General features: G+C 61.3%; 6 protein-coding genes across 6 annotated transcripts; 2 read left to right on the top strand and 4 right to left on the bottom strand.

The window, feature by feature from the left end:
• Window positions 1-1,393: 1,393 nt before the first annotated feature.
• On the top strand, window positions 1,394-3,426 carry VTJ83DRAFT_1385 (uncharacterized protein; the record flags this gene model as incomplete). Its single annotated transcript, XM_071007538.1, has 2 exons — window positions 1,394-3,058; window positions 3,268-3,426. The coding sequence occupies 2 exons, from the start codon at window positions 1,394-1,396 to the stop codon at window positions 3,424-3,426; spliced, it is 1,824 nt and encodes a 607-aa protein (XP_070870738.1).
• Window positions 3,427-4,866: 1,440 nt separating this feature from the next.
• Window positions 4,867-8,289, bottom strand: VTJ83DRAFT_1384 (uncharacterized protein; the record flags this gene model as incomplete). Its single annotated transcript, XM_071007537.1, has 4 exons — window positions 4,867-5,938; window positions 6,020-6,148; window positions 6,335-6,661; window positions 6,773-8,289. 4 exons carry the CDS (start codon window positions 8,287-8,289, stop codon window positions 4,867-4,869), a joined length of 3,045 nt encoding a protein of 1,014 aa, XP_070870737.1.
• A 1,354-nt stretch (window positions 8,290-9,643) lies between these two features.
• On the bottom strand, window positions 9,644-12,115 carry VTJ83DRAFT_1383 (uncharacterized protein; the record flags this gene model as incomplete). Its single annotated transcript, XM_071007536.1, has 1 exon — window positions 9,644-12,115. The coding sequence occupies one exon, from the start codon at window positions 12,113-12,115 to the stop codon at window positions 9,644-9,646; it is 2,472 nt and encodes an 823-aa protein (XP_070870736.1).
• A 5,676-nt stretch (window positions 12,116-17,791) lies between these two features.
• VTJ83DRAFT_1382 (uncharacterized protein) lies at window positions 17,792-19,734 on the bottom strand (the record flags this gene model as incomplete). The annotated part of the gene is made up of 6 exons (XM_071007535.1): window positions 17,792-18,109; window positions 18,176-18,287; window positions 18,380-18,573; window positions 18,658-19,205; window positions 19,276-19,384; window positions 19,471-19,734. The coding sequence occupies 6 exons, from the start codon at window positions 19,732-19,734 to the stop codon at window positions 17,792-17,794; spliced, it is 1,545 nt and encodes a 514-aa protein (XP_070870735.1).
• Window positions 19,735-22,928: 3,194 nt separating this feature from the next.
• On the top strand, window positions 22,929-24,231 carry VTJ83DRAFT_1381 (uncharacterized protein; the record flags this gene model as incomplete). The annotated part of the gene is made up of 3 exons (XM_071007534.1): window positions 22,929-23,145; window positions 23,219-23,778; window positions 23,869-24,231. 3 exons carry the CDS (start codon window positions 22,929-22,931, stop codon window positions 24,229-24,231), a joined length of 1,140 nt encoding a protein of 379 aa, XP_070870734.1.
• A 1,256-nt stretch (window positions 24,232-25,487) lies between these two features.
• Window positions 25,488-27,138, bottom strand: VTJ83DRAFT_1380 (uncharacterized protein; the record flags this gene model as incomplete). Its single annotated transcript, XM_071007533.1, has 4 exons — window positions 25,488-25,810; window positions 25,938-26,261; window positions 26,342-26,627; window positions 26,716-27,138. The coding sequence occupies 4 exons, from the start codon at window positions 27,136-27,138 to the stop codon at window positions 25,488-25,490; spliced, it is 1,356 nt and encodes a 451-aa protein (XP_070870733.1).
• Window positions 27,139-27,521: the final 383 nt, after the last annotated feature.

The following is a 27,521-nucleotide window of genomic DNA, read 5'->3' as shown; positions in this document are numbered from 1 at the left end:
AGTATAGGGAGGCAGGGAGGCAGGGAGGCAGGCAGATACACGCATCCGACCTCACCACAGGCATTCTACCAGATGGAACTGCCACGAAGCTCAAAGGGACGCCTGATTTCGGCCTCGGGAACATAAGGCTGCTGTTGCTGCGGTGTCAGGGTTCGGCTGTCTGGTTGCATTGTTGTTGTTATTTGCCTTCCATGTTGTTTCTTGGTGGGCGTGTCTGCCTGGGATGAGTTGCCGAAATAGGATAGGGAGCGGGAGGGAAATGTGGGGCCTGTTGTTGGAAGGGTTGAAGGTTGGATGGTTTTTATTTTCTTGGTGCTAGTAGTTAGGTATTATTGTGTAACTTTGTAACGTTGATAATACTTCCGTTACTGTGAATGTCGTCTCTCTCTCTCTCTCTCTCTCTCTCTCTCTCTCTCTCTCTCTCTCTCTCTCTCTCTGTCTCTGCCTGGATGCTGCTACTTTGAGCGAGGGATGTGAATGAATGGCCGACCTACTTCCCTGAGCGATTCCCGTTTCCCGTTCATTCTGCAGGCAGGAAGGCCCAGTGCTTTTTTTTTTTTTTTTTTTTTTTTTTCCCTTTGCTTCCATCAGGCGGGAAAAGTGGCGAATCTGGGCAACCTTGCAGGGTCCATGGGATTTCTCTCTCAGGGCCTCTCTCAGACGGGAGCTGTCACGGTTCAGGTCACGGTCACGGTCTCGTGCAGGGGTGGTGGTTGGTGGTGATAGGTACGTACCCCCCCCCCCCCCCCAAAAAACCGCTGAATGGCCGCCCCCGGAGCCACAGCATCCACAATCACACATCCACTTTCACCTCTTCCCTCCATCGCCCACACCTCCCACGCCCTCTCTCTCACTAGGTCCATCCCCTCAACAACAAACCACTTCACCGGGCCCCTCTCGGCCAACACCCTTCCTCGGAGCCGACCTGCATAGCACAGGAGAGAAAGCCTTCACCTCGACGTGTGCACTTTCGGAACCCCCCCGGTCCCAATCCCGAGCATCCCGCGTCTCCCTCTTTCGCCCTCGCGTGATTCACCCCAAACCCCTCTCTTCTCTCTCTCTCGCTCGCCTGGGTCCTTTCTCTCTTTCCAAAAAACAAAACAAACCAAAACAAAAAAAAATACCAACAAAGCCAAACAACAGCCCCCAACGACCATCACACCGAGCCTCCTTTCTTTGCTGGCTGTTCCATCTCCGACCCTGTCGCGACGGGAGCCGTCCACACTTTTTGTCCGTGGCTGTCTCGGCGTTTGTCCGTCGTTGAGCATCACGGCCTCGCGGGCTGGCATGCTCGGTTAGCGCCCGCCTGCCCGCGCTCAACAAAGCCGCCCGAGGCAGCAGCAGCAGCACCCACCGATCGAGCGCGCAGCCGGGGCATCAAAGCCAACAACACATGGCCAGTCGTCACCCCGAGCTGGAAGGCCTCCCCTCGGATGCCTTTGACACCGACTTTGACCTCGACGAGGCTCGGTCCGACACCAACGAGCGTGCAGCCAGGGCCCCCCACGAAGCATCGGACGCGATGGACGTCGGCGACTCCGACGTCAACCACGACCTGGACGACCTGGAGCTAGACGACTTTGACGGCCTGGACGAGTACGAAAGCCCCGAGTACGTTACGGACGAAGAAGAGGAGCTCCAGCACGAGCCAATCGACCTTGACGACGAGGAAGAAGAAGAAGAAGAGGAAGAGGAGGACGAAGACGAAGACGAAGACGAACACGAAGACGAGGATTCCGAGGAAGAGGAGCAGGAACCCGACGACCCGGAGCACCCCGCTCGGCGGGCGCGTTTCCCCTACGACGCCCAAAACCTGCTGTGGAACGACGAAGACGGCTATTTCGACTTTGGCGATGCCGAGGCCGACAACTTCCACCGCAACCTTCGCAATTTCTCCGCCTCCCTCGAAGAAGTCCTCGACCAATTTCGCCGTCGCCACGTCAACGCGGTGGATTTCATCGACAACCTGCACGAAGAAGTCCGCAGGGACCACGGGCTGCATCTTCTCGATAATCTCGAGGCTCACCGACGTGCAGAGGCGGCTCTCGCCAGGGAGAATCAGCGCGCAAACGCTCGCCAGCAACAGCAGCAGCAGCAGCAGCAGCAACAACAGCAACAACAACAACGGCGACTAAGCATGCCGCCGCGTCAAGGATCGCGTCAAGGCGATCGCCGCTCCCAAGAGCTCGTGGTCGACGAGCTCGTGGAGGTGGAGGTGCAGCCTGTGCGGGCCGCAGCCTTCCACCTGACGCTTCCCCGGGTCCAACCGCCGCAGCCCGAGGTGATCGACTTGACGGCCGAGTCGGACCACGATGAACCGCAGATCGTCGACGGCCCCAGACCTGCCGCGGCCGCCGCTCCGGCCCAGGCGCCTCCCGGGAGGAACCCGCGCCGCCGACCCGCGAGCCTTCAGCGAACCCCGTCCCTGGCCCGCAGCGACGGAAGCATCCTCGGAAATCCAGCCAATGTGATCGATCTCACCATGGACGATTCGCCCGAAGCCCCTCCGCAGCCGATTCAGCTTCCGCGCCGCGAACCCCACGGTCACAACCACAACCACAACCCCCACCCGCCTCGTCGTTCTCAGCGTTCGCAACATCACAACCTTCGGAATCGCCACGACCCACCCGCCGGATTCGGCGCCCGACTGGCCGGTTTCGCCAACATTCTTTCGGGTTTCGAACTCGTACGACAGCTCGGCTTCGGCCGCCATCCGGACCTCGAAATCCAATTTCTCGGCGGCCTCGGCGGCCTCGGCGACGACGCCAACATGGACAACCCGCTCGGCAACAACGTTCCCAACCTCAACTATCGCGGCTACGGCCCGCCGGCCCCCGCTCCGAAGCCTCGCCACGTGCCCCCGCCGGCTCCCCGCCTAGGCTTCACCCGCGACACGGGCGTCGCGGACCAGGTGGTGATTTGCGCCGGCTGCGACCAGGAGCTCAAGTACGATCCGGACGGCGGCCAGGGCGGTTCCAACACCCCGCGAGTCAAGAAGCAGCGCAACCGGAAGGATTTTGAGGAGCACCATTTCTGGGCCCTGAAGGAGTGTGGTCATGTGAGTATTTTGTTTTTGCCTTTTGTTGTTTTCTGCTTCTCTTTTGCCGGCCGAGCAAGAATCGTCCTTGTTTTTGCCGGGCCTCCTCCTCTTTCTTTTTCTCCTCCTCCTCCTACTACCAACACCACCACCACCATCACCACCAGCATTCCCATCGCTTCCTGCTTTGGTCATCATGCTTACGTTTCTTTCTCTCCCCCCCAAACCAGGTCTACTGCAAGGAATGCTACGACGGCCGCAAGAACACCGCAAAGACCCCCTCCTTCCGGCGCGAGAACGGCCCCAACAGCCGCAAGATCCTCTGCGCCGTGGACAGCTGCACCTCGGACGTCAACTCCAAGAGCAACTGGGTCGGCCTGTTCGTCTAAAAGCAAGGGGTTTGCTCTTTTTCGACATGCGAGAAACGCGTTGACGGGCAGTTTTCTCTTTTCTCTCGCCAGGGCCGGGCTCGATAGCAACAAATCCGATCTTTTTGGGGTCAACGGCGGGTTTCTTTCGAGGCCGACAGTCCTCCTCCCGGGAGTTTCTTGGACCCGCATGATTTCAGCCCTGCCCTCCGCGCTCTGCTCTGGCGGTGTTTTGCAGGGAAGGGAAGGGAAGGGAAGGCTCTCTGGACCGCACCATTTCACACCGCACTCTTCTCGGTCGACGTGTTTTGTTGGAGAGGGCATGGAAGCTGTCCTCTCGACGATACCTCTCGCGCTTCTCTTTTGCGCGCCTGGATGGGATGGGACGGAGATCTATGCTGGCTCGGTTTTTTTCTTTTTCTTTCTTTTTCATTTTCACCACTGGGTGGCGGTAGCAGCGGCGTTTTGGGCGCATCGTGCACGGATGGGAGCCTCGGAGCGGATGGATGCATCTCTGGACTGGACCGGGCGGGGCGGAGCGGGGCTCTGGGCTGCACGAGCATGGTGGTTATTAGTTCATTGCGGGCGATGGGAAGGCAACGCTGATGATCACGGTCACGGTCACGGTCACGGTCATGGACATTTACAAACACCGGGTTTGATGATGATGGGACTGGGATAGAGGCGTATATACTCTGTTGTGTCTGAGTTTGTTGTTGCTGCAGGCTTTTCTTCTTTCCCCCCGCTTTCGGATGCATAGGTGAAGCGTTGCTTTTCCCCTCTCCTCGGACTTCTCCCTTGTCGTGTTCGTCTGCCTTGCCGCGACGGGTGTGGTGTTGATGGTTAACGTTGTAGTTGTTGTTGCTTGTGTTTGCGTCTGTGCGTACATCAGACGGCTGGGGGGATGGATGGGGTTGAATACCTGCCACGGTTTGGCATGGTGTTGGCATCTGTCTTGCGGCATGGCCGACGCTTGGCGAGGAGCCGGAGGAAAAGGAGGAGGAAAAGAAGAAGAAGAAGCAAGAAGAGACAGGAGAGAAACCCAGAGAGATGAGCGTTTGCCTTTTGGTTTGGTTGGGGTACCTCCCTGCTCCGCAATAGACACCCGGGAGAGAGGGGTATGTCCATCCATCTAGACCATTTCATAGCTTACTACATAGGATGAGGAAATGTAGCCCTCCGGCCGGTGCATCTTGAGCCTTGGACGGCTTTGAACCAGAACGCCACATCATCAAGAGGTCGGCCATCCATCCCTACACACCCATAACACACCCATGATTGCCCTTGTTTTCATTTCATTTCATTTCATGGCCCTTGGTACCCTCCTCCTTGCCGTTTCCCCCGGACTAACCACCGCAAGCTTCCCCAGAAACCGAAAGAAAAGCCTAACCCGCTGCCGCCGTCATCGTCGAAGCAAGCAGCAAACCAAGCCCGATCCCTTCCCCCCCCGGGGGGCCTTCTTTACGAACGCCCGTACCCCCGCCTCCCCCTCCCTCCCCCCATCCGTTCCGCCAGCCCATCCACGTTCACGCTCACGCCCACGTCGGCGCTCGCATCCCCCGGCTCCTGCTGAGCAGCCGCAGCAGCAGCAGCCGCAGCAGAAGCCGGCGGGCGAGACGCCACGTCCTCGCGCCACCGCCGCAGGTTGGGCAGCGTCACGTACTGCTCCGGGTCCAGCGGCAGGAGCTGCTTGAAGATGGGCTGGGACCCGACGGAGCGCTTCTGGAGCTTGTGCTCGACGAGCTGGTGGAGACGCTTGGTCGTGAGGCAGGAGCTCGGCTGCGCGGGGCGGCTCGCCGCCGCCGCCGTCGCCGCCGTCGCGGATGGGTAGGCGGTCATGTGGATGTTGATGTTGACGCTGCCGTTGGCGTTGGCGTTGCTGTTGGCGTTGCTGTTGGCGTTGGCGTTTCTACTACTACCACTAGCGGTGGCGGTTGTAGCAGCGGGGTTATGACCGCCGCCGCCGCCGCCGCAGCCACCGCAGTCGTTGGCGTGGAGGGCTGCTGCTGCTCCTGCTGTTGCTGCTGCTGGTAGCAGAGAGTTTGCGTCGGTGGATGAGCGGCGAAGTTGCGATTGAGAACGGCCCGGGGTGCGGACGCGGGAGGAGGGTCTGGATCGGGGAGCTCGGGAGCGGGAGCGGGAGCGAGAGCGGGAGCGGGAGCAGGAACGGGAACGGGAGCGAGAACGGGAGCGGGACCCGGAGGGCTCGGGCACGGACGAGAAGGAGGCGGCGGGCAGCGCGGCGGGAGGCATCCGCTCGCCCAGCACCTCGCAGAGCGCCGTCGTCATGTAGTCGCTGGTGCTCGACTCGAAGCCGCAGGCGGCGAAGAGGTGCTTGGTGTAGGGGCGCGAGGACCCGCTGGCGCTCGGGGTGCCGTTGGCGTTGGCGTACTCGTCCAGCTCCTCCTGGGACGGGAGGCCCGCGGCGCCCGCGGCGCAGCAGTCGAGGATGAGCAGCACGTCGCAGGGGGCCGAGAGGATGGGGTTGCGGATCGAGGTCCATTTGATGGAGGATACCGGCCGGTAGCGTTCGCTGGATGGAGGGGTCAGCCGCTGCCCTGCTGCTGGAGGCGGTGGAGACAGAGAAGAGAGAGACAAGAGAAACGCTACGGACTATTTCTTGAGCAGTTCTTGATAGCGGTCGGGCCGGCCGTGGGTGTGGCACGCGTCGCCCGTGAGGAGCGCCGCGTAGAGCTCGGCAGCGGCCGCCTTGGCCCATTCGGCGTTGGGAGGGTGATCGTGGCTGCGAGAAGGGTGGCGCATCTCGGTCAGTTGGCCGTTTCTCTCCTGGCCTGAATGATAACCGGAAGAGGGAGGAAGCGAGCGAGCGAGCGAGCGAGCCAGAGACCCCTCTCGACCCATCGTAGATGGGGTAGAGTAAAACATGAGAGACCAATGCCAAAGAAACAACTCAAAAGGGGTTACCCACCTGGTAAAGATCAGCTCGTTGGCCTCATCCAAGGCTCCGTGCCCGTGATAGTACACAATCAGCAGCGTATCGTCCGCCGCGTAGCGCAGAAACCGCTTGAGCTCGGCCTTGAGGGTCTCGAGCGAGCGGTGCATGGGGATCAAGAACTCGTGCACGACGTAGCCGTAGCTCTCGAGCGTCGCCCGCAGACGCGCCGTCTCCTCCTCGAGCGACACGTAGTCCTCGGCCGGCGGCGCCGTGTAATCCTCGGCGCGCAGGTCGTGAAACGACCACGTGAGGATGAGGGCGTGGACTTGGGTGTATTGGGGGTGCGGGGGCCGGTGCTGGCTGCGGTTCGTTAGCTTCTGCCCTACAAAAACGCCAATCCGTGCTTTGTCCTTGCTTGCGACATGTGGACGCGTGCGAGCGTCGAAAGGGTGGGGATGGACATGGACGTACGAAGCTGCTCTGGCCCCGGCCGCCGCCTCGCCTCCCGCCCCGTTCCCAACCCCATCGCGGCTCTCGCTCCTCGTCTTGCTCCTCCTGCTCCTCCTCCGGAGGCCGTTCGGGGGCTGCGGGTCGCCTGCCGAAGGAAGCCTCGGGTTCGCCAGCCTCTCCTTTTCCACGCCCCCCAGCCTGGCCCTCAGATCCTCCTCCCGCACGTCCTCGATGCCGCCCGGGAGCAGAGCGTGGTGGTGCGGCGCCTGCGGACGAAGGTGGATGCGGTGATATTCCCGCTCGCGGGACGCGTTGCGCGACGCGGGCCGAGGCTTCCATTCGAGCTCGCGCGGCGGCGAGCCCCAGCGGGTTCCTAGCCTCGGGTCCGACAAGCTGAGGCGCTCGTGGCGGTAATACCCGGAGGTGCTGCCGGGCGGGGGAGGGAGGGCGAGGATGGTGGGCCCCGACGGCGGCGAGGGGGGGACGGAGCGAGGCGCGAGCTGGCCGTGGCCGGGACGGGAGCGGATGGCCACGGACCGGTGGCACGAGGCCAGAGGAGGCCCATCGGCCACGGGAGGGAGCGGAGCGGGAAGCATGCGGTCGATGTTGACGTGGGTGCTGGTGCTGGGCGGGGGCCACGCGCGGCCGAGGCCGTCGTCCAGGCCGCTCTCCAGGTCGCCGACTCCAGAATCGTGGCGCGCCAGACCCTCGCGGCGGCCGTACTTGTCAAGCAGGCGGCGGTTCTGGTAAGGATCGCGGCCCGGCTCCCCCCCGGACGAGCTGTCGTCGTTGCCATCGTCGTCATCGTCGTCGTCGTAATCATTGTCGGCAGACAAGCTGTGGTGAGATCGCGAAGGACGAGAGAGATCAGAATGAGAACGAGGCCGGGAGCGGGAGCGGGAGCGGGAGCGGTGGCGGTGGCGGTCGGGCTGTAGCCGCCGCCGCAGGTGATCCTTTTCGGCCAGGCCGGCGCTGGTGCCGGGCCGGTCCGTCAAGAGGAGGTGAGGACGGGCGATCGGGGGAGGGGGCGGAGGCGACACGGACGGCCTCTCCGGGCGCTGCCGCCGACGGTGAGCATAGAGCTCGTCGGCAGGAGGAAGGCCGTACGGAACGTCAAGGGGAGAACGACGGACCCTGGCGGCGCGGTCGGAACGCTGGTGGTGGGGGTCGCTGTGGTACTCTGCCACGCGGGCGTCGTCCCGGAGCCAGTCGTCGTCGGCTCGGCCCGCGTCCGGGTCCCTGATCCTGTCTCTGCTCCGCGTGCCAGGCCGGGCTCTCCTTGGCGCGCGGCCGCCGCCGTCGATCCCGTCAAAGTCGCCGTAGTCGCCGATGCCGATGACGCTGGCCGACGGGCGCCGGCGGCGCGATGCGCGGCGAAAGCGGCTCACGCGCAGGTCCTCCTCCTCGTCCCCGTCCATGCCGTCGCTGCTGTCGACGCCAAACAAGGTGCGCGGGTCCCACGCGCCGCGGCCGTCAGCGGGGCCGGGGCCGGGGCCGTATTCGTAGTCATACAGCCGGCGGCGCGCAAAGCGGTTCATGGTAGCCCTGCTTCGGTTCACCGCGATATGCCCCTACAGAGAGGGGGCAGGGGGGAAGGCAAGCGATGCAGCAACAATGTGGAGCGGCTGGCGATGTGACGCGGGGTGAAAATTTGGCTGATCGGTGAGACGGTGAGGGCGCACTTGTGTCTCGGTGAAGAGGGGGGAGGGGGCCGGATCGTGATGAGCGGGGAGGGTTGTCAGATGTGAGTGTAAGTGTACGGTGGGGGAGGATGAGGGGGGAGGGATGAGGGGGGGGGGGTTCAACTCCGGCGACAACGAGCGCGGTCTTCTCTGGAGATTGTCTCTTAGAGAGAGGCACCGGGAGGCTCTGGAAGGCCGTCCAGGTCAAAGTTCCAACCAGGGCCGGTCTTGCAAGAGGCAAACGTAGCAGGAAGCAAAGCTCAAACACGGGTTTCAGGCAGTGTGTGCCGTGACACCTCCAGCTCGTTGGTCATGTGCATGCGAGAGACGGCGGGTGAGGTAAATTAGGCCCTCCCTCCCGCCGAGCTGGTTCAGGGCTGACGACGGCGAACGGGGGATGCAGCATGCACAAGACTTCTGTAGCTCTCCCGTTCCGTCTCCCTCGCCATCGGGAAACGCCTCCCAGCCTGCGGTTTCAAGCTTTGGACTCGTTCTGGCCCTGCTCAGGCCACCCAGGTTCCAAAGGTGCCCTTCAGGCCCTCGGATGGCGCTGCATGCATTGCCGCCCTGTGCGCATCTGCGCCGAGAGCCCCCGTTTCTGCCCAATCGTTCTCGCTTGGCACCCAAACTATCGCGGCGACCGCGGCGTGATCAGCGGATGATTCATTCTCTCCCCCCCTCCCAACAGGGGGATGGGAATGCCCTGAGGAATCCGAACAAGGCATGCTGCGTGGCTGTGGAAGAGTGACCCGACATATGATATCAAAAAAGCGACGCGGAGGAAGGGGGGGAAACAAGAAACTTCATGATCTTCGGGGCTGTCCCTATGAGTGTCCCAAAAACAAAACGCCATGCCAATGCACCTGTTGCCGTTGTTATCCTAAGGGGTATCATCATCCTATCATGTCATCAACTCCAGAAAAAAAAAATAAAAACCCGCCATGCCAGTGACATGCCCCAGAACCATGCCCAGGGGCGCCATGCCTCCGTAACCATGGCTCCTGGAAAGAAAGAAAAAAACATATGCCAGCCAGCTTAGCCAGCCAGCCATCCCATGCTTGACCTTCATGACAAGAAGAACCCCTTCCTTCCAAGAAACCACCGTCCGCGTCCCATCCGTTCCATCCTCATCCTTCGTACCTCCTACAAAGAACACCAACGTGAGGACAACAAATTCTCCTTCTCATCCCCTCCCCCTCCTCCCTGCCCCCTACAACCCAAGATCCACCTCTTTAAAGAGAATCCGATCCAGCTCAGGGTCTTCATACTCCTCCTGCGACGCCGTGAGCTCGCAGGCCCCCCTGCCCAACGGCGGCACGTTTTCCTTGTCCGAGCCGTCCTCCAACTTGCGCCCGCGGTCCTTAGCACACCCCGCCCTCCGACCATCCCCCGAAGCGCTCCTCGCCGGTACCGTCGTCCGCGGCGCCAACGCCGCCGAGGCCCGGCTCTGCGCCAGCTGCCGACCAAGCGGCCGACCAAGCGGCGCCGGGGTTGACCAGCGCCCGCCGCCGCCCCTGGCCGAGGCCGAGGCTTCGGCCGGCTTCTTGGCGATGGGCGCCTCGATCTCGCGGAGGTCCTGCGACGAGAGGAACAGGTCCTGCGTCGAGATCGGGGGCAGGTCGAAGCTCGGCGCGGGGCTTGTCGGCGGCTTGGGTGGGTGGTAGGAAATGTGCGGCTTGCCGGCGGCGGTGACCGGTCGTGCGGCGGACAGGGCGGGCTGTGCCGGTGGCGCTTGTCGGGGGGTCGTCGTCTTGATGTGAGCGGCGGTGGTGGACGGGTTCCTGGGAGCAGGCTTCGGAGGTGGGGGGTTGTTGGCCAGCGGCCGTTGGGCTGGCGGCTGCTGCTGGTGCTGCTGCTGGTGCTGCTTTGCTGGTTGCTGCCGCCTTGGCCGCGGGGGCGGGTTGGCGGACACGCTCAACGTCGTGGTTGGCCCCCAGAGCGGCTCGCGGGCGGGCTTGCGGGCCGGCGGCGACTCGGGGATGATGTCGGGGAAGTCGCCCGCAAGCTCTCGGGCTTCTTGCGATGCGCTCGGGAAGAAGTCGTCGAGGTGGTTCAGGACGAAGAGCTGCGTGCTCGTAGGGAGAGCCGAGCCGGCGTCGCTTGGCCCTGGCGTCTCGGCCGGCTTCTTAGGTTCCATGTCCTCCTCCGGCCGCCGCTCGGGCTCGAGGGACGGCCTGTCGGCGACAGGCGCGTGGCGTGATGACGGCTTCTTGGAGCTCGCGCTCCGCCGGTGGGGTGCAAGGAAGGAAGAAGGCTTGCTCGATGGCTCTGGCGTCGCTTCCGGGGCCGGCCGCTGGAAGTTCAGCGCCGGGCGCCTCCTCGGCGTCTCAGGGCTCGAGAGAGACGGCTCGTGCAGGGAGCATCGCTCTTGGACGGGGCTGACGACCCTAGCGGCCTGGGTCGAGCGTGTGCCGCTCGATGGCATGGTGGATGTCGCGAGGGCGTCGCGTGCCAGCACGATCGGCGAGCCGCCCGAGGGCGACGACGTCGCCAGGACCATCTGCTCGTCGCGGCCGGCTTGGACGCTGGCGCTCTGTGCCCGACAGCTGCCGAGGGGTTCGTCGTTGTCTCGAGGAGGCCTGGCGAAAGCCGGGTTCCTCAAGCTGGCCGGCGGTGGCTCGGGGACCCGCGCCATGCGCTGGCTCCTCCTCGGAGGGGGGCTCGCAACCGTTTTGGTCGCCTCCTCGGTTTCCTCTTCGGCGAGCGCAAGGCTGGTCTTTGCTTGCTCCGCATCGGGTTTCTTGCGGAGCTCGGAACCGCGCATCAGACGCGTGGATTTCTTGCGCTCCTCTTGGACCTCAGGAACAGCAAGATGCTCCTCTTCGGCCTTGTGCTTGGCAGCCAGAGGTGAGCTGCTCTCTTTTGGCTCGTCCGCATCGACCCAACGGATCCCCCCCGCCAGCCGGCGCCGCTTGCGGCGGTCGGGGGCTGCCGCTGCCTTGAGCTGCTCGCCGTCGCGGGTCGGCGGGTCGGGACCTGGCATCGCTTCGGGGGTTTCCTCCTTGGCTTCGGCCCCAGGCCGATGGAGGTCGGTCGCCTCGGCGTCCCGCTTCTCGCGAAGCTGAATGAGACACGCCCGCGTGGGTCTTGGCAGGCGACTTTGCGTGTCGACCATCAGGCCGGGTGCGTTGTTGTTGCTGCTGCTGCTGCTGCTGTTGTTGTTATTGTTGCCAACCTCGTCTTGCTCGTTCGCGGCCGGCTCTGGCTCTTCGCTCTCCCTGGCGACGACCAAAGAACCCCCGGCCTTGGCATCGGCCGCGTCCTCTCTCTTCGTCCCCTTCCCTCCGAGGAAGTGGGTGATGAGGTTTTGGCTGGCCGTGACCTTGACGAGGGGAACCCCCTGCTTCTTCTTCTCCATGGCCATCTCCTTGTCGCGTGCCTTTTTCCTCTCGCGGAGGGTTTGGGCGCGCTTGAGGCGGCGCTCGCGCTCGTCCTCCTCCTTGCGCTTCCGCTCTTCTTCCTCGAGCTCTCGACGGATGCGCCGCTGCCATTCGCGCTCCTCCTCGCGCGTCATCTTTTTCGTTTTTGTGCGCTTGCGGTACTCGCGCTGGATCTGCTTGGTCGTCATGGGGCGGCCGACGATGCCGGTCTCGAGCGCCGCGGCCGTGTTGTGCGCCATGATATGCTGGATGGATCTTGGCGCCTCGACCAGCGCAATCTTGCACTGGCCGCCGGGAGCCATGGTGACATTGTTGCTCGTCGCTCGCGGGTTGTCGCAAGGCAGGCTGGTTTCGGGCGCGGATGCGGATGCGGATGCGACGTTGGTGTTGTCAGGAAGCCGGGCAAGGTCGCGTTTCGGGATGTTTGGTTGTGTGGACCGAGGGCGTCAAGACGAGCAACGGTCGATGATGCAGTCCGTCGGGGTCCGTCCACCAAGGTTTGGGATGAAGCGGAGCGCGTTGAAGAACGAGCAGGGCCCGGACAGCGCCGTCCCAGGGTCCCGTTAACTGGTTAACTCGTCAACGTTGCCTGGGGTTCCGTTTGGTGAAAGAGTTGATACGGTATAACTTGTTCTTTATTTGGTTATTTAGTGTAACTACATAGTTCGTTATTGAGTGGGGGAGGCGACGCCGCGTGGGTCGGCCCGTTGCCGCGCAGCAACGCCCCGTCTCCAACCCTGAGCCCCGGACCCTGAGCCCCGCAGGATAGTCACAGGGTTAGGGTTCATTTCTACTGGTAGCCCCTGGGCCATCCAGGCTAACTAGCTAGCCAAGCTACTCTTTGACCATGTGTTTTGTACTCTATAATTAGATTCCATGTGTGGTGCTAACGGGAGGGTAGAGGCTTCTCAACTGGCCCGAGGGTACCGTTTTCCTGTACACTCGCCCTAGAAGGACCACGGAGGCAGAGCATGCGGGCGACGTCCGCCTCGTTTGATACCTTGTCCCCGTGAGGTTCTGGCTGGGCGTCGTAACGCCACACCCGTTGGACGACTCAGGGACGACCAGATCGACACGGATCGGTTCTGAAAAGCTGGTGCTGGTGCTGGTAACGGTGCTGGTAACAGTGACGGTGTCTGCTCCAGGCGACGCGGAAGACGGCGAGCATGCAGCATCCCATGGCAAGGACGACGAGCTGGATTCAACCTTGCAGGACGCCAAAGACAGAGACCGCACGGCGAATGGCGACCGCAAGGTCGACCGGGAGGACGGCGCCGAGGAGAGCGGTGAGAAGGCCAACCGGCAAGCAGAGGCCCCTCCGCGTGCTGGCCCATGTAGTCTCGGTTCGCCCTAGGGGACTCGGCGCCGGAGATTCACCAAACGTTGGACCTGCCTCCTTGCAAGGGTTGGCGGACGGTGGCGAGAGAAGAGGGCGATGGGAGAGTGAGTGGCAACGGGATTGCTTCCGCCATCCCCGCCTGGTTCCTATCTGCTGGTCCTGACCGTCGTCCGTGGGAGGTACGCTCATCATACATGCTGGCCCCATAATCTGTGCACCTCCTGGAGTCCTCCATGGCAGGGAGAGTATCGCGTTTTGGGACCCGGTTGGAAGGAGCTGGAGCGAGGTTGTTCGAAGGTGCCTTGACGCTGTTATACCCTTCGGCACATTCTCCCAGGGAAGAAGTACTTTCCATCAGGAATCTGGCCGCATTCGTGGAGCAGCGGGAGGCACCACCAACAGAATTCGGCCCAGATACAGCAAGCCGCGGGTAGCCTTTGCGTCGAGCAGGGTAGACTGTGCTACTCCGTCAGTGCTGGGCTATACCGAAACGTGATCGGGTGTTGTCTCATGCCCCTCACAGCGGCATCCGCGCCGCGGCCAAGGTCGGAGAAGACTGTCCAAAAGAGCATCTCGGGCTGGTATGGACCTCATTCAACCTCGTGATTCGCCGGCCCTGTCATCATGAGGCGAAGCACCGCCGTCGAAACGCGGGGTGGCTGGCTCTTTTGAGGCCAAGAATGATGGAGAATGGCTGGCGGCTACGATGGCTGCGGTCGATGAGCGATGCTCTTCTCCTCTACGAGCCTGCCTCGAACTCCCAGACCGCACCTCACACATCCGCTCCCAGTGTATTAGAACCTCAACCCGCCCATCGTGCCGCAAATCACGGCCACCCCGGGATGCCGAAAGCCTTGTGACCTGGGCCATGGAAACCAGCACTCACGGCATCAGCCCCGGGCTGTATTCATTCCATCCGCCTATCTCACTGCCACCCATTGTCCCAGACCTCAAGACGCCTCCCTGGGACCGTCGATCTGCCCTGGATGGCTCATCCATCAAGGCCTCACGAGAGAACCGAGATGTGCGGCGTGGAAAGGAACAACCTGCAAGCATCGGAGCGGGAGGCGTTGCCCCTGACCAACCAGCGCCGCGGTGCTGCCAGCTTGGGGGCCTTGATGGAAACGTGGCTTGCTGTGTGCATCCATGCCAGCACGCAACGCCTTGCCGACACCATCCTGAGACGGACTGCTCTTTCTTTCGTGCCCCTTTTGGCGCTCTGGTACCGCCGGTGCCTGACGGTAGCCAGGTTGGCGATGGACGATCTCAGCTGCTGCCTTGTCCGTTGTGAACATTCCTTCACGGCGCGGGGGCGTGTTCGTTTGGGGGGGGAGGCCTGGAGCTCGCCGGCCCGGAACTCAGACGCGCTGTCACGTGTCTACGCGAGTCCAAACGAGGTGGTCCGTCGATCCTGGCTTCCGCTGAGACCACGCTGGAGATGGTCGTTATGGGGAGCGGTGATGAATGCGCCTGAATGGATGTGCTTTTGGTGTACTTCTGGTATATCCAGCTATAGTTCGCTGAGCGATGATGACGGGGGGTTGAACACTTTTCAACCTCCCAAGCTTGGAGTTTCCGTTGTCTTTGTTTCCAGAGCCATCGTTGAAAAGGCACAACTTGTTCTGCCCACGTCAGGTTGCCATACACCGGATGCATTGGATCGAGAAACATCGAATTTCAAACGTGGGCGGCACTTCTTGTTTCTCATGAGCCTCGCACAGCCCCCACGCCAGAACCAACGCAAGGACTATGAGTGCTCACAACACAGCGTCCCATGTTGAAGAGATTCCTCAAGGTGGCCCGCAAAAGACCGTGTAGATCTGGAGCAAGTATTGACGATGTCGTTTCCAGCACCGCTAATTATGATGCCTTCAACAGGACGCCATCATCGACGCCAGCTCCAGCGACACTTGTCACGAGCTCACCACCATTCTTCCCTCCAGGTCTCGTGACAGACGACCTGTCTAGATGGCTATCCACCTTACTGCTGTAGACAAGACTTTCCCTCCCGTAAGCATGGAGCTGGGACCACGTTGGAGTCAGAGAGAGGCGGAGGCTGATACGAAACGGCCTTTCTGCTGCCGGCTGACTTCAACTCCACTGGTATCTCTTCAGAGCCGGAGTCTTCTGGATGAGACCGTACGATCAAACACAGTATTCATCGCTCTGCCGGCGGTTCATAGTTCTTGGTTGTCTTACATAGGTACCGGCTCCTTCTCGGTGAGCGGTCATCTTCCGAATGGTAGCACGCTCCGCTGTCTTGAGAACATGATTCCTCGGTACAGAGCACTGTGTGCAGGTAGAGGTAATAGTGCGCATTGAATGCGGCTTGCTGTACAACTGCTGCACAGCGGGACCAACCCAGGATGTCTTTCCTGGGGACCATTGTTCCTGCATATCGAGGTAGCACCTTTGGTAACGTACCTAGAGTAGGTATGCATTCCTTTCTCAGAGGCGTACCTCGAGGATGTTTCCAAGGTCGGAGCCAGGTTGGGTAAGGTGACCCTGGGGTCTTTTAGGCTGTCCTGGACGGAATGCGACGCTCTGTTGCAAGGCTGCGTAGGTAGCGCGTACCGGCGGATGGGCCGCGCTGGGTCGTACAGAGAAGGCCGGCAGATCTCCCGTTACTTCTTCTAGCGCCGACGTGACAGGTGGAGGAGGAGGGTTTGACAGTGTCGAGCCATGCGCTGTGCGTACATGTGTAAGGTAACTGCGCGCCGGGTGGCTCCCAGGTGTGGATGGATGCTAGAGCGTGGCTGGGGCTCGGCTCCAGGTTTTCCTCCGGCTGGGAGGCGTCATGGATCTTGTTTGGTAAGCGCCGTTGTATACATACTACCCGGCAAAAAGTCCAGTACTGTGTAAGCGCCCAGGCTCTCTCCATGTTTTGCCATGTACGCAGTACCTAGGACGGTATGCACGTGGCAACGGTATTCCAAACCGGCCGAATCGCCCATGCATGCGTCTTCCACGCGGGTCCGTTGTGGCGCCGCGTTGGAGGGCTTGCTGGGATGAACCACACTTGACAGGTTTGGGGGGGGGGACTGCATGGAGACCGGAAAGCAGGCCCGTCATCGGAGATTGCCAGTCGGCCCGAGATGCAGGTCAGCGCAGCGTCCGGCTGTCGTACGGAACCGGGCCAGGTACCAAGATGCTGGACCAGACTTGGCTGGGGTGTGGTTGTCAACGGCGAAGGAATTTTCCTCGGCGTTTCTATGGGTGGGATGGCTGGATGCGTGGCGTCCGGATGGCCGGGCGCGGCGCCGGAGGAGTCCTGCATGCCGTGGTCCTTTGGGTTTCCTTGGACGAGTTTTGCCGATCCAAGACAACCCGAGGCCGCTGGCCAACGGGGAAACGTTGAGCACATCGCCATGTCGTGCTAGCACAGATCGACCAGACAAGGCAGGTGGCCAACCCAAAGCTCAACAGGTGTGGTGAGGGTAATCAGGCAGTATGCGAAAGCTGAGCTCTCCTGGGGTCTGGGCAGAGGGAGCGCTCTCTTGAGTTATGTGCGCAGTAGGCATGTGCGAGCACACAATATCGTGCCGCTCCTCACATCCGTGGTCGTGGAGGGACGCGGGTCCTGATGATGCGCATATTGCCATGCCAGCGATAAGGAGAGAGGCTGAGGTCGACTGCGATCCTCCTGGAGACTTGATCGGACGGATCTTGTTCATTCTCTGCTATGGCCTATTTTTGAACATGTCGAAAGACGCACCCGCCTCCTCGTCCCTGGCACTGCCGTGCTGCACATCATATGGATGTTTCCGGGAGAAGTTGACATGCAGCGCTTCTACCCCTCACCGTCTCACGCCATCTTCTCGGAAGCCTTGCTGAACCCCCGGTCGCCGACGGAGGCTTTCCAACACGCCGGGCTGTCAAGATGCATTGGTATCCATCAACATTGGACGCCTACCACGAGGCACCGTAAGCGAGCATCGCGCAAGCATGACGTGCAGCGTTCGCTACGAGCGGGCCCCGTCCCTCTCGCTGCCGTGAGCAACAGCGCCGGAAGGGATCGCCGTTCGCTTTTCCGGCGATCACGGCATCGAAGAAGACCCGAGGATCGGATACCACAGTGTGGCCAAGGGGCCGATCGAGACCGGCTTCCAGGTGCTCAGCATGCTCGTCGCGACGATCCCGTCACGAGTGGAAGGTAAGGTAATGTAGGTTACTCACGGCGTGCGTGCAGCGCCGTCCGCCGTCCAAGAGAGCGTACATTGCGATGCGCACGAGTTTGAAGGAGCTGGGAAAACAAGAAACGACGTCCGTCTTGGTTCAGTCTCCTCAGCAAGTAGTTCTCATGATGGGAAGCAAAAGCGTACGGATGCGGTAATATGGAAACAATGCCATTACTATGTACTGTCGGTGCGACAAAGACCCATCTCCACGCTTTCAGTGCCAGGACCATGCCCAACACCACACAAACCGGGGGTTGGCAATATGGCCAACCTAGGCCCCCAGATATTTACATACTACACGGGGAAACGAGGAAAGACAAAAAAAAAAAGGGAGCTTTTACCACCCAAACATCCTGCCCAAATCCAGTCCAAGAGTCCCATATCTCTCGCCCCTGAGAGGCAAGGTGCGTCTCATCACCGCAACCCACCCAAACCCCCCCTGTTGTACAACGACCATCGTTTTAATACGAGTACCGGAACTGCTTGTTCTCGCGGTCCGTCATGCCGGCCCACGTCTCGGACGACATGTAGTTGTCCTCGTTCTCGCGCTCCGAGGTCCGGCGCTTGTTCTGCCAGACGTAGTAGAGGAACAGCAGAAAGGTCGTGAGAGCGCAGCCGGACTGGGTGCCCATGACGGCCAGCTTGGCGGGGCGGTACTCGGGGGCGTCGCGCGCCTGGAAGGTCTGGGGGCCGATGATGTTGCCGAGCGAGAAGGAGCCGCTGATGATGGCCGCCGCGAAGGCGCGCTTCGTGCCGCCGCCCACGTTGGCCATGGTCCACTGGGAAGGGGGACGTTAGCACCCTTTGTCTTGCGAGAGAAGAAAGAAAAAAAGAGATGGACTTACGTTGTAGAAGATGGCAAGGGGAGCGACGACGGCGTTGACGAGGTAGATGCCCGCCAGGCAACCGGGGCGGTTGCTGCTGGGGAGGAAGGACATGAGGGCACCGCCGATGATCCTGTGGTCGACAGTCAGTCCGGGGTCAGGGGTTGGGAAATGGGGGAGGGGACCCGTGGGGCGGTTGCGCAAATCTGTTGAGGGTAAACGTACGCAGGAATGATGCAGACAATGATGAAAGCCCAGCGGTGGGACTGGAAGCGAATGCCCCAGCCGACAAACAGAGTAAAGAAGATGCTGACGACGCCCGAGGGCATGTTCATGAGCGCAGCCGTCTTCGAGTCGTACTTGAGCTGCTGGATCAGGGTGGCCGAGTAGCTGGTGACGACACCGCTGGAGACGGAGAGCTGCGTGGAGGGGAGGGGAAACCGTGTTAGCGCACGAAGCGAGGCTCCGGATGGACGGGCTCATGCCGGATGCCAGCGACTCACCAGAACAACCGACAGCAGCAGGAGGTAGATCTGAGGATCGATCAAAGCCTCGAGGATCTCCTTGCCGCGGAACTTGCGGTTCTCAACGCCCGTCTGGTTGACGCTCACGTGCTTGAGCAGGGCCACCTTCTCCTTGTCCGACAGCCACTTCGCCTTCATCGGCGTGTCCGGGAGGAAGAAGATGACGAAAGCGCCGACGATGACGGTGATGACGCCGAGGACGAGGAACATGGTGCGCCACCCCGAGAGGCGCGCACCCGGGCCCATGTGCTGGAAGCCGTACGACACGAGACCGCCGACGATCTGGCCGATGCCGAGACCCGTGTACCAGAGGGAGAAGCGCGGCGCCTGCTCCGACTTGGTGTACCACATGCTGCTGATGAGCATGAGCGAGGGGGCAATGGTGGCCTCGAAGATACCGAGGAAGACGCGGGACACGAGGAGGGTGGTGTAGTTGGTGGCCGCGGCACCGCAGGCCGTCGCCGTGCCCCAGAGGATGACGTTCAGACCGAGCCATTTGGCCGCGGGGACGGCCTGGAGGAAGTAGACTGGAGAGAGAAAGAGAGGGGGGCGTCAATGGCCGGGGTTTTTACCTTGGAGGTGGAGGGGAGGGCTTACTGTTGGGGATCTCGAAGCACAGCAGACCGACAAAAAGGAAGGTTGCCACGTTGGAGAAGTCGTTGCCAACCAGGTTGAGCTCCTTGGTGATGCCCATGACACGGGCGTACTATGGATGGTTGGGACGTCGTGTTAGCAAGTTTGGCCATGGGCGAGGATGTTGGCAGGGAGGGAGGGGGAGGAGAGAGCTCTCACGTTGAGAATGACTTTGTCGAGGAACTGCAGCGTGTAGCAGAGAAACATGAGCGGCACGATGCGCAGGTCGATCTTGCGGCGCAGGGCCGCAATGTCAACGGACGACGTGTCGTCGGTGGCATCGCGGTGGGCGTTGAGGAAGTTCCAGGCCGTGTCAAAGTCGCTGGAGGGGCCGGCGCCGGCGCCGTTCTCGCCCCCGTCCGACGACGGTCTGTCGCCGTGGATGCGCTCCTCTTTGGCGCTATTCTTGTCCGAGATCGACATGGCTGGCGAGTAGTTGGACGGGAGGCTCAGCTGGATGCGCGCGTGGCTGCGGGAAGAGAAGGGATGTCAAAGGGGACGGCCAATTATGACGGGCCGGGAAGGGGGAAGGATAGAATAGACGGCAGCGAAGCGTGGCCAGCGTCCACGGCAGCAGCACGGCGGATCAGGACCCGGACAGGACAAGGGAGAGAAGATTCGAAAGGTGCCGTGCCTGAGGAAAGAAAAAAAAAAAAAAGACGTGCTGCTGATCGGCCGGACCGGAGTACCAGCGCCCTGGTTGTCAAGAGTGGTTGGTGGGTGTCACCCAGGAGAACGGGACGCGGTGCCGAGGGGAGGACACGGGTGAGCGGGAAAAGTCAGATGGAGGGTGGATGAGAAGGGAAGGACAAGATCAACCAACATCCAAGCAACAGGATGCGATGAAACGTGGGCCGATATGCAGGATGGCGGGCGAATTTAAGGAGTCACCGAGGAGAGAGGGGGCCAGGAGGAGGAAGAGCTCCGAGGCATGAAGCGAGTACGATGAGGGCCGACGTAGGGAAATCCAGGGGTCGAGGACAGGCCGGACGACTTGACTTGACTTGGACGTGCGCAGGGCGTTCCGTGGGGCCTTTTCTTTTCCTCACCGCGGACGTGATGATGCGATTTCTCGCGAAGCCATTCTGCAGCCTCTTCAATAGTAAGCCCAGATCCGGGGTTGCTTGCGGCAAGGGACAAAGCTCTCGGGAGGCTTGTCGAGGTTGCACCCAACGGTCAAGTTAAAGCTATCCGGCGCATTGCGGAACACCATGGCAAGCAAGACACGACGGGCCAATGGGTACGTCGCCCTGCTGCATTGTTGGTCTTGTTGGTCTGGTGGTTTCTGTTGTTGGTTGAGACCATGTTGCAGTCTGCAACACTGACAAAAGATGTCAACAAGGCACGGATCCCACCGCAGCACCAGGGAACAGCATCCGGGGCCACTTGGATACCACCTTGAGCATGGCAGCAGCCCGTCGCGGAATCGAGGTCGGCGACTCCCACTCGTCCACCCACACCGTTCAGCATGTGGTGAACCCCGCCCTTACCGCTCCCTCGTACCTATGTAGTATAGTCAGTATACTACCCTAGGTACTACTGCGTACTCCCTTGCTTCCAACACCCCCCTCCACCCCCCTCCCCCATCCCCCCATAAGATACCCCCGGAACACCCCTCCCCCGCCTCGCCCCCCTCCCCTCCCGCTCTCGTCCCGGCAGGATCGGACGGTGGGGATCGGAAGCTAAGCCCGAGTCCAGACCCCTGCCTTTTGCCCCCCCGGAACTTCAAGCCAACATCTGCCCACCCTTTTGTAAGCCACCCAAATGTAGATGCTGTAACGGCGGTACACCGTGCAATATGGACCTAAGCAAGCCCATAACCATTGCATTACCGGAAACCAACCGCGGGAGGCTTGCGGCAGTTTCGCTTGCAACCCTTCAGCCGCGCGGCGTACCAATCACGCTGCAAGATACCCCGGCCGAGCGAAAGGACGGAACGAGAGCCGTTCATCGGGTCGACCAAAGTTCCTCTCCCTGCGCATTCGTTTTTTCTTCTCGTCGTCGTCGTCGTCGCCAGATCCAGCAACTCGAAACCGGGGATCCAAGCTGACGACGCTTGGTTCCAACGGGAGGTTGCGACACAGCTCAACGATCCGGTTTGCAAATCTTTATGGGATCTGGAGGGAGGGATGAAACCTCAAGGGCAGAACAATGGCGTTGGCCGACCCGCGGCTCGTGCTGCGGTGGCTTCAGGCATCGTGAGTGAAACCTCGGAGGCGTTTCAGGGAACCGGCCTTATTACCCAGCATGTTGAAAAGCACCGTACCGTATTTGAAATGAAGGTGCAAAAAGTACGCAGTAAGGGAAAGCGGTTCATCAAGAACGCCTGCTGCAGTACGCAGTAAGCACGCCTATCGGGAGGCTCCGGGCAAATATGAAGCCGGAGAGCCTTCTGGGCCGGCGTGGCGGAGCACCCAGGCCAAGGAGAGTCCCGTGCTTGAAGAGTCCTCGTGGCCACAGCCGGTATTGCTTTTTGGGTATGAGGCGACCAACCACAGGCCGGTTCGCTGAGACAAAAGGAAACAACAAAAAAAAAGAAATGGTGCCTTGCGAGGCGTAATTCTTCACATTGGTGGTTGCGGCGGATGCAAGGCGACAGCGAGCAGGGTGGAAAAAGCCCGAGTACGATACGCCTCGGAGTTCGTGGGGTCAGCTTGTCTCCCTCGCATCGCACATCCCCATGCATCTGCCGTTCCCAGCCATGATCTTCTCTTCTCTTACATCCCCCCCCCCTCTTCCTCCCTTCACTTGGCTGGATCAATCCCACGCACCGTCGGTTGTTGCCGTAACCCTAATCCGCGGCAGGCCTGGTCCTGTCCCTGAGCGGATGGATGGATGGATGGACGGATGGACGGATGGACGGGTGGGATGATACCTGCTGAACCGTGCCTCTGGATGGAACACCTCCCTTTCTCCCAGCCAGCCCGCTGCCGGCGCGAGGGCACGGCAGAGGGGCTTTCCGGCAGCTTTTCAGGCACCATAGGGTTCTTCAGCAGGACATGGGGAGTTTGGTACAGTACATGGATTGGCGAGACACATTGGGGCGCGCACCCTACGGCCTGCCAGACAAAACACACCGCTGATGCTCATGGGTGATCGGTCTCCGCCTGGTTCGAGACACTGGCAGCGTTGATCTCCCGCCCCGCGAACTGCGGATATATCCCTCCATGTATCCCACCCACTAGACGCGCGAGCCGACGATCATCAGGCGTCTTTGACTTTCTCCTTTTTCGTTGTCTCGGCTTTTTGTCTCCGGTTGGTTTGTCCCCTTCTCAGTGCCTTCCGGCTCGGCACCTTGGGGATCGCCAACTGCAGGCCGCGACGCAGGTACAAGCTTAACCTCCCGTCCGCACGGATCTCCCACTTGCGTACGCTCAGGCCACGCTAAACCTCCTTCCCACGCTGTCGGGCCTCCCCCCCCCCCCGACAGGTCGCTTACACCCAAGACCACGGCGGCGACGACGACAACGACGACGACGACGACGACGACGACAACGACAGCAACGGCATTAGCTCCGCCGTAACCGTAGTAGTAAACAACCTTGACGACGACACACACCACCACCACCACCACCACCACCACCACTCCCACCACTCCCACCACAACCACCGTCACCATGGGCCAATGGGTAGACCACGTAACGCCAGAGATCGACCGAAAGTCGGACTGGCGGATGATTATGGCCATCTGCATCTCGCTGTCGGTGGTCTCATCCGCCGTCGTGCTGACCCGCGTCTGGATTCGCAACAAGAACCACGGCATGGCCGCGGATGACTGGATGTCCATCCTGTCCATGATCTTTTGCGACGCCTACGCTGCGCTGTGCATCGCCCGTAGGTTGACCGACCCCTTGAACTGTCGAACACATTGTCTCGCCTTCAAAGCTCACGTCTCACCTTCCGACAGAAACAAAGTACGGCCTCGGCCTTCCCCTGGCTGACCGCCCCAAGCAGGCCGTCATCGCCTACACCCGTAGCAACTACGCCGGCCGGCCCATCTACCAGGTCGGCATCAGCTTCTTCAAGGTCGCCCTCCTCATCAGCTACCTGCGCCTGTTCAAGGGCACCAGCTACGTCGTGTACCGCCGCATCGTGTGGATCTCGATGGTCCTGATCGTGGCCGGCCACGTCGGCTGCGCCCTCACCCTCATCCTGGCCTGCCAGCCCGTGCACAAGTCGTGGAACCCGAGCGTTCCCGGCAAGTGCCTCGCGCCCGGCCCGTCCTTCACGGCCTACGCCATCGTGACCATCGTGTCGGACGTGGCGGTCGCCGTGATCCCCATCCCCGCGCTGCTCAAGCTCAAGGTGAGCAAGAGCAGGAAGATCGGCCTGATCGTCATCTTCCTGCTGGGCCTCTTCACCACGCTGTGCTCCGTCTTCCGGTACCAGCAGATCGACCGCATTCAGTACGGCGACGGCAACACCACCATGCTCATCCTCTGGGGCGTGATTGAATTTTGCGTCGGGGTAGGTGGTTTGGGTTTCCCCCCCCCCCCCCCCTCCGTCTCGTCGATGTAACTTATCGCTAACGCGCATCGTTTCCTCCCCCCCCTCCAGAACATGGTCTCGTCCCTCCCCTTCCTCGCTCCCGTCTTCCTCCGCAAGGCCCGCGAGTACACCGGCAAGTACGGCAGCGGCAGCGACAGCCGCAACTACGCTTCCGGCGGCCGCAGCGTGGGCAGCCGGCTCGGGGCCATGGTGTCGGATAAGCTCCGGAGCTCCAAGTCCGGGAGCCGGCTCGATAGCCTCACCAGCGGCAACCACGACGGCGCCTACAAGCTGAGCAGCGTGGCGTCGAGCCCGCGCAGGGGCGCGTACGCCACGGCGATCCCCCCGACGGGGAGCGAGGAGAACATCTTGAAGCAGAGCCCGGAAAACTCCATCATGAAGAGCGTCACGTATAGCGTGAGGGTGGACTGAGCAGCGTTTGTGCTGTGCTCTTGATTGTTGCTGTATTTTTTTTTTTTTTTTTTGGTTGCGGTCTGTCCTGTCGTCTTTTTCTTGTTTGGCTACGAAATGCCGTTTTCTTTGCTGTGTATCACCTCAACGACACATCCGGTGCGATAGAATCATGAAAGACGCGAAGAGGAAAAACAAAAGTACCCCTCCCTCCCAAAAACAAGTCTACTGCCCTCTCCCACCCTCTCTTTCTCTCTCTCTCCCTCTCTCGCAAACATGGGCACCGGGGTACGGTCAAAATGAAACAGGGCTCCTCGGGGTTCCAAAATGGATGGCATTTCTCATCATCGGTCCGTTTGATTATTACCAATGTACACCATTACTGCCGTGCCCATGAACCAGGCCCGGGAATCATCCGTACGTGAATCCTGGACGGCAAAGACAAAAAGCGAGCGGCTTCTAGACGCTGTGGAATGGGACGGGAAGCCTATCCTCGTCAACTTTGAAATCGCTATATTAACCCGATTCAGCTACCAAATTACCTCGACATCCTCGGAACTGTAACATCGAATCGCAAAAGTTCGTCCAAATAAGCTCCCGACTAAAAATGGTGCTGTTGAATGATCGTCCGGATGGCTCGCCTGCGTGTCCGGCCCCTCCTTTCTTCAACGTTGGCGAGACGGGACGGCTAAACTAGCCCTGCATTAACGCCGGTATTATGCATGGGGGAGGTCGGGATCTCTCCGTCTTCCTGCACCCCCCCCCCCTTTTTGGGGGGTTTTTTTTTGATTTATTTTTTATTTTTTTCCCTTCGCAACGTGAACCCAATTTCGCTTCACGCCCCCCCCCCCCTGGTTTTGTCCCCAAGGTGTCAGTGTCGTTTTCGTCTTGATAATTATTCTACCTACCTACCAGTCTCGGTGACCAAACATGAACCCCAGCTCGGCCGATCGCTTGATATCCCACGATGCGCAATGCAAACAGTGGCGCAGGATGCTCCGCAGCGCTGCACGCCTCCCTCCATTTCCCGCGCTGCTGCACCTGCAGCGGCGTCTGCACCACAATCGTCCGCACAATGTGTTACCCCCACCGCGAATGCCTGCGCCGTCGCGACCGCGGGAGGTCTCATTCACGTGCCAATCTCGCCGGAAGAGACGTATCGTATTGCATGGACAAAATGTGTGTTGCTCAACGTTACACTGGAAAAGGAGAAAAGGAAAAAACCAGGGCATCATCATCACCTGTCTCTTGCCCTCTCGCCAACACCACCAAGGGGATCAACATGGCGTCATACCCTCCTCATCAAACTGGATACACATGCCCCTCTTGGTAAGCAGCGGGCTCTTGTCGGTAATCCGCCGCCAGCGGTGGGCGTCAAGAGCCGCCTGGCGCGAGGCCAGCACGGCGGGGCGAGCCCTGGCCACAACGGCGTCTTCGTAAGCGTCGATGGCCGCGCGGAGGCTCGGAAGAGCGGCGGCCTTTTCGTTGCCGTTCTCCTGCTGCGCCTGTCTCTGCCTCTGTCCCTGGAACCACGGCAGGATGACCTTTTCCGCGAGGTCCAGAACGTCCACGATGGCGTGGTTGGCGCCTTCGCCGCGGTCTGTTCCGTGCCGGGAGCGTTAGCCTGGCACGAGACGTTTCATCCCCTGCATCTGCCAGCCCTATCCGTGCGCTTTGAGGGAGATATATATATAGAGAGAGAGAGAGAGAAAGGGGACGGGACGTACACATCGTCATCGGGTGCACTGCATCCCCCACCAACGCCACGTGCCCCTGGGTCCTCAGCCCCTTGGGTGGCGGCCAATCGTAGAGCTCGAGCGCCTTCACCGAGGCATCGGGTGCCACGAGGCGGGCGATGGATCGGAACGGCTCAGCCCACGTCTCCGCGAGACCTTGGATCAGGGCGATGCGGTCGGCGTCGGCGTCCGGGATGGCTAGCGGCTCCTCGCGGCCGAGGAATCCTGACCGCACCGGCCAGGAGACAACCATCTGGACCGTGTACTTGCCGTTGTTGCCGTTGCCGGAGGGGTGGTTGTGCGGGGTGTCGAGAACTGCTCCGGCGTCAGCCTTCCTTGCAAAGCCGGCGGCAAGTCCCCAGGGGAAAACAGCGGGAAGACAGGGAGGTGCTCACTGCTAAAGTACACAAAGACATCGGTCATGGACGACGTGCCCTGGAGGAAATACGCGTCGAGCTCCCGCAGCGGGGCGATCTCCTCTGGAGTGCAGTCGATCCTGACGCCCAGCAGACGCACAGGGATCAAGTGCTTGGGCTGGTCCGGGAACAGGGCGGCGCGCAGGCGTGAGCTGCCACCATCGCAAGCCGCCACGAGGCTGCCCTCGGCGGCGCTGCCGTCGTCAAACGTCACCGTGACGCTTCCATCGGGGCCCGTGATGGCCGTCTTAACAGCCTTGTTCCACTGCAAAGAGGCCGGTGTCAGCGCTGCTTCTTTTGTTTGTCTTTTTTTCTAGAGTGCCTGGGATGGAGCGGACGCGGAACCGACGCACCTCAATGTTCAATCCCGTGGCCAACAGCTTCCTCAGCTTCTGCCTCGACACGCGGACCCTCTGGGTCTCCGAGGCGGGCGGGGTCCGCGCCACCAGCAGCCCCGTGCTCACGTCGTAAAACGGAAACGTGGAAGGCCTCCCGGCCTCGACGGCCGCCCGGTCGACGTAGGACTCGGGCAGGCGACGCACGAGCTGAGGCGGCAGCAACGCCCGCAAGGCGGGCAGGGACCAGTGCAGGGTCAGGCCCCATCCGAGGCCGCGCGTGTCGAGGTCGGCATCACGCTCAAAGATTCGGAAGGGCACGCCGGCGCGCCGCAGGCGTTGGGCCAGCAGCAGGCCGCTGACGCCGGCGCCGATGATGAGCACCGGCTTAGGGCTCGGGGTCGGGGCCGGAGGTTCTGGCACGATCGCGGAGATGGCCATGGTGTGGAAGTGCGATGGCGACCGAGACAAGGGGGTGGTTTCGAATGGGGATGGGGACAGAAGCGAGCGGGGGGAGGGGGGGCGGGAGGGACTGTCGAATCACTTCGTTTTGAAGAGTTCCGGGTTCCAGGTTGCCTCTCTGCGGTTCTCTTTACCCATGGGTTGGCCCCACGGAGGTGTGTGCAGTGGGAATACAGCTACGCGGGGAAAGTCAAGACCTGGCTCTGGGGACGTTTGGCTGGCCTTTCGAGCCGAGCGAGCGCTCCAGGACGGGCGAGTGCTCCAGGGTACTTGTATACCATCTCTGTGATCGGGATGGTCTGATGAACCGCAAAGGTGGTGAGATGACAGCCGACCTACGCCAGGTTGTGCTCAGGTCATGC

The sequence above is a fragment of the Remersonia thermophila genome, chromosome 1 (assembly GCF_042764415.1).
Source record: "Remersonia thermophila strain ATCC 22073 chromosome 1, whole genome shotgun sequence".
In the NCBI taxonomy this organism is placed as follows: Eukaryota; Fungi; Ascomycota; class Sordariomycetes; order Sordariales; family Chaetomiaceae; genus Remersonia; species Remersonia thermophila.
This window is presented reverse-complemented; position numbering and strand designations above follow the sequence as displayed.